At 43.6% G+C, this 296-nt stretch overlaps 1 protein-coding gene across 1 annotated transcript; it reads left to right on the forward strand.

Annotated features, from left to right (window-relative positions):
• Positions 1–15: 15 nt before the first annotated feature.
• Positions 16–198, forward strand: CSUI_008683 (abc transporter family protein; the record flags this gene model as incomplete). The annotated part of the gene is made up of 1 exon (XM_068068809.1): positions 16–198. A coding segment is annotated over one exon (180 nt), but the record flags the coding sequence as incomplete, so codon positions are not given.
• Positions 199–296: the final 98 nt, after the last annotated feature.

Genomic DNA, 296 nt, shown 5'->3' on the forward strand with positions numbered 1-296 from the left:
GTCCTTATCTTTTCAGTTGCTTCCTACGTCTTTAGAGTTTTCTTTAGTTCTATATCTGCTTGCATCGAAGGTCGGAGGGATCGTTGCAGGCATTACCGTCGCTACGATGGTAGCCTACGTCGCATTTACGACTGTCGTTACAGCGAAAAGAACTTTAATAAGGAGAGCTATGAATAAAGCGGAGCAACAGTCGTCAGGTAAGATCTAGTCAGGCCAGTTTAAAGGAAGACGTGCACTTCACAAAAGAGGCATAGAGAGTTAGAGACAGTGATGAAAGATTCATTGGGAAACCTGAA

The sequence above is a fragment of the Cystoisospora suis genome, assembly GCF_002600585.1.
Source record: "Cystoisospora suis strain Wien I chromosome Unknown contig_4930, whole genome shotgun sequence".
In the NCBI taxonomy this organism is placed as follows: Eukaryota; Apicomplexa; class Conoidasida; order Eucoccidiorida; family Sarcocystidae; genus Cystoisospora; species Cystoisospora suis.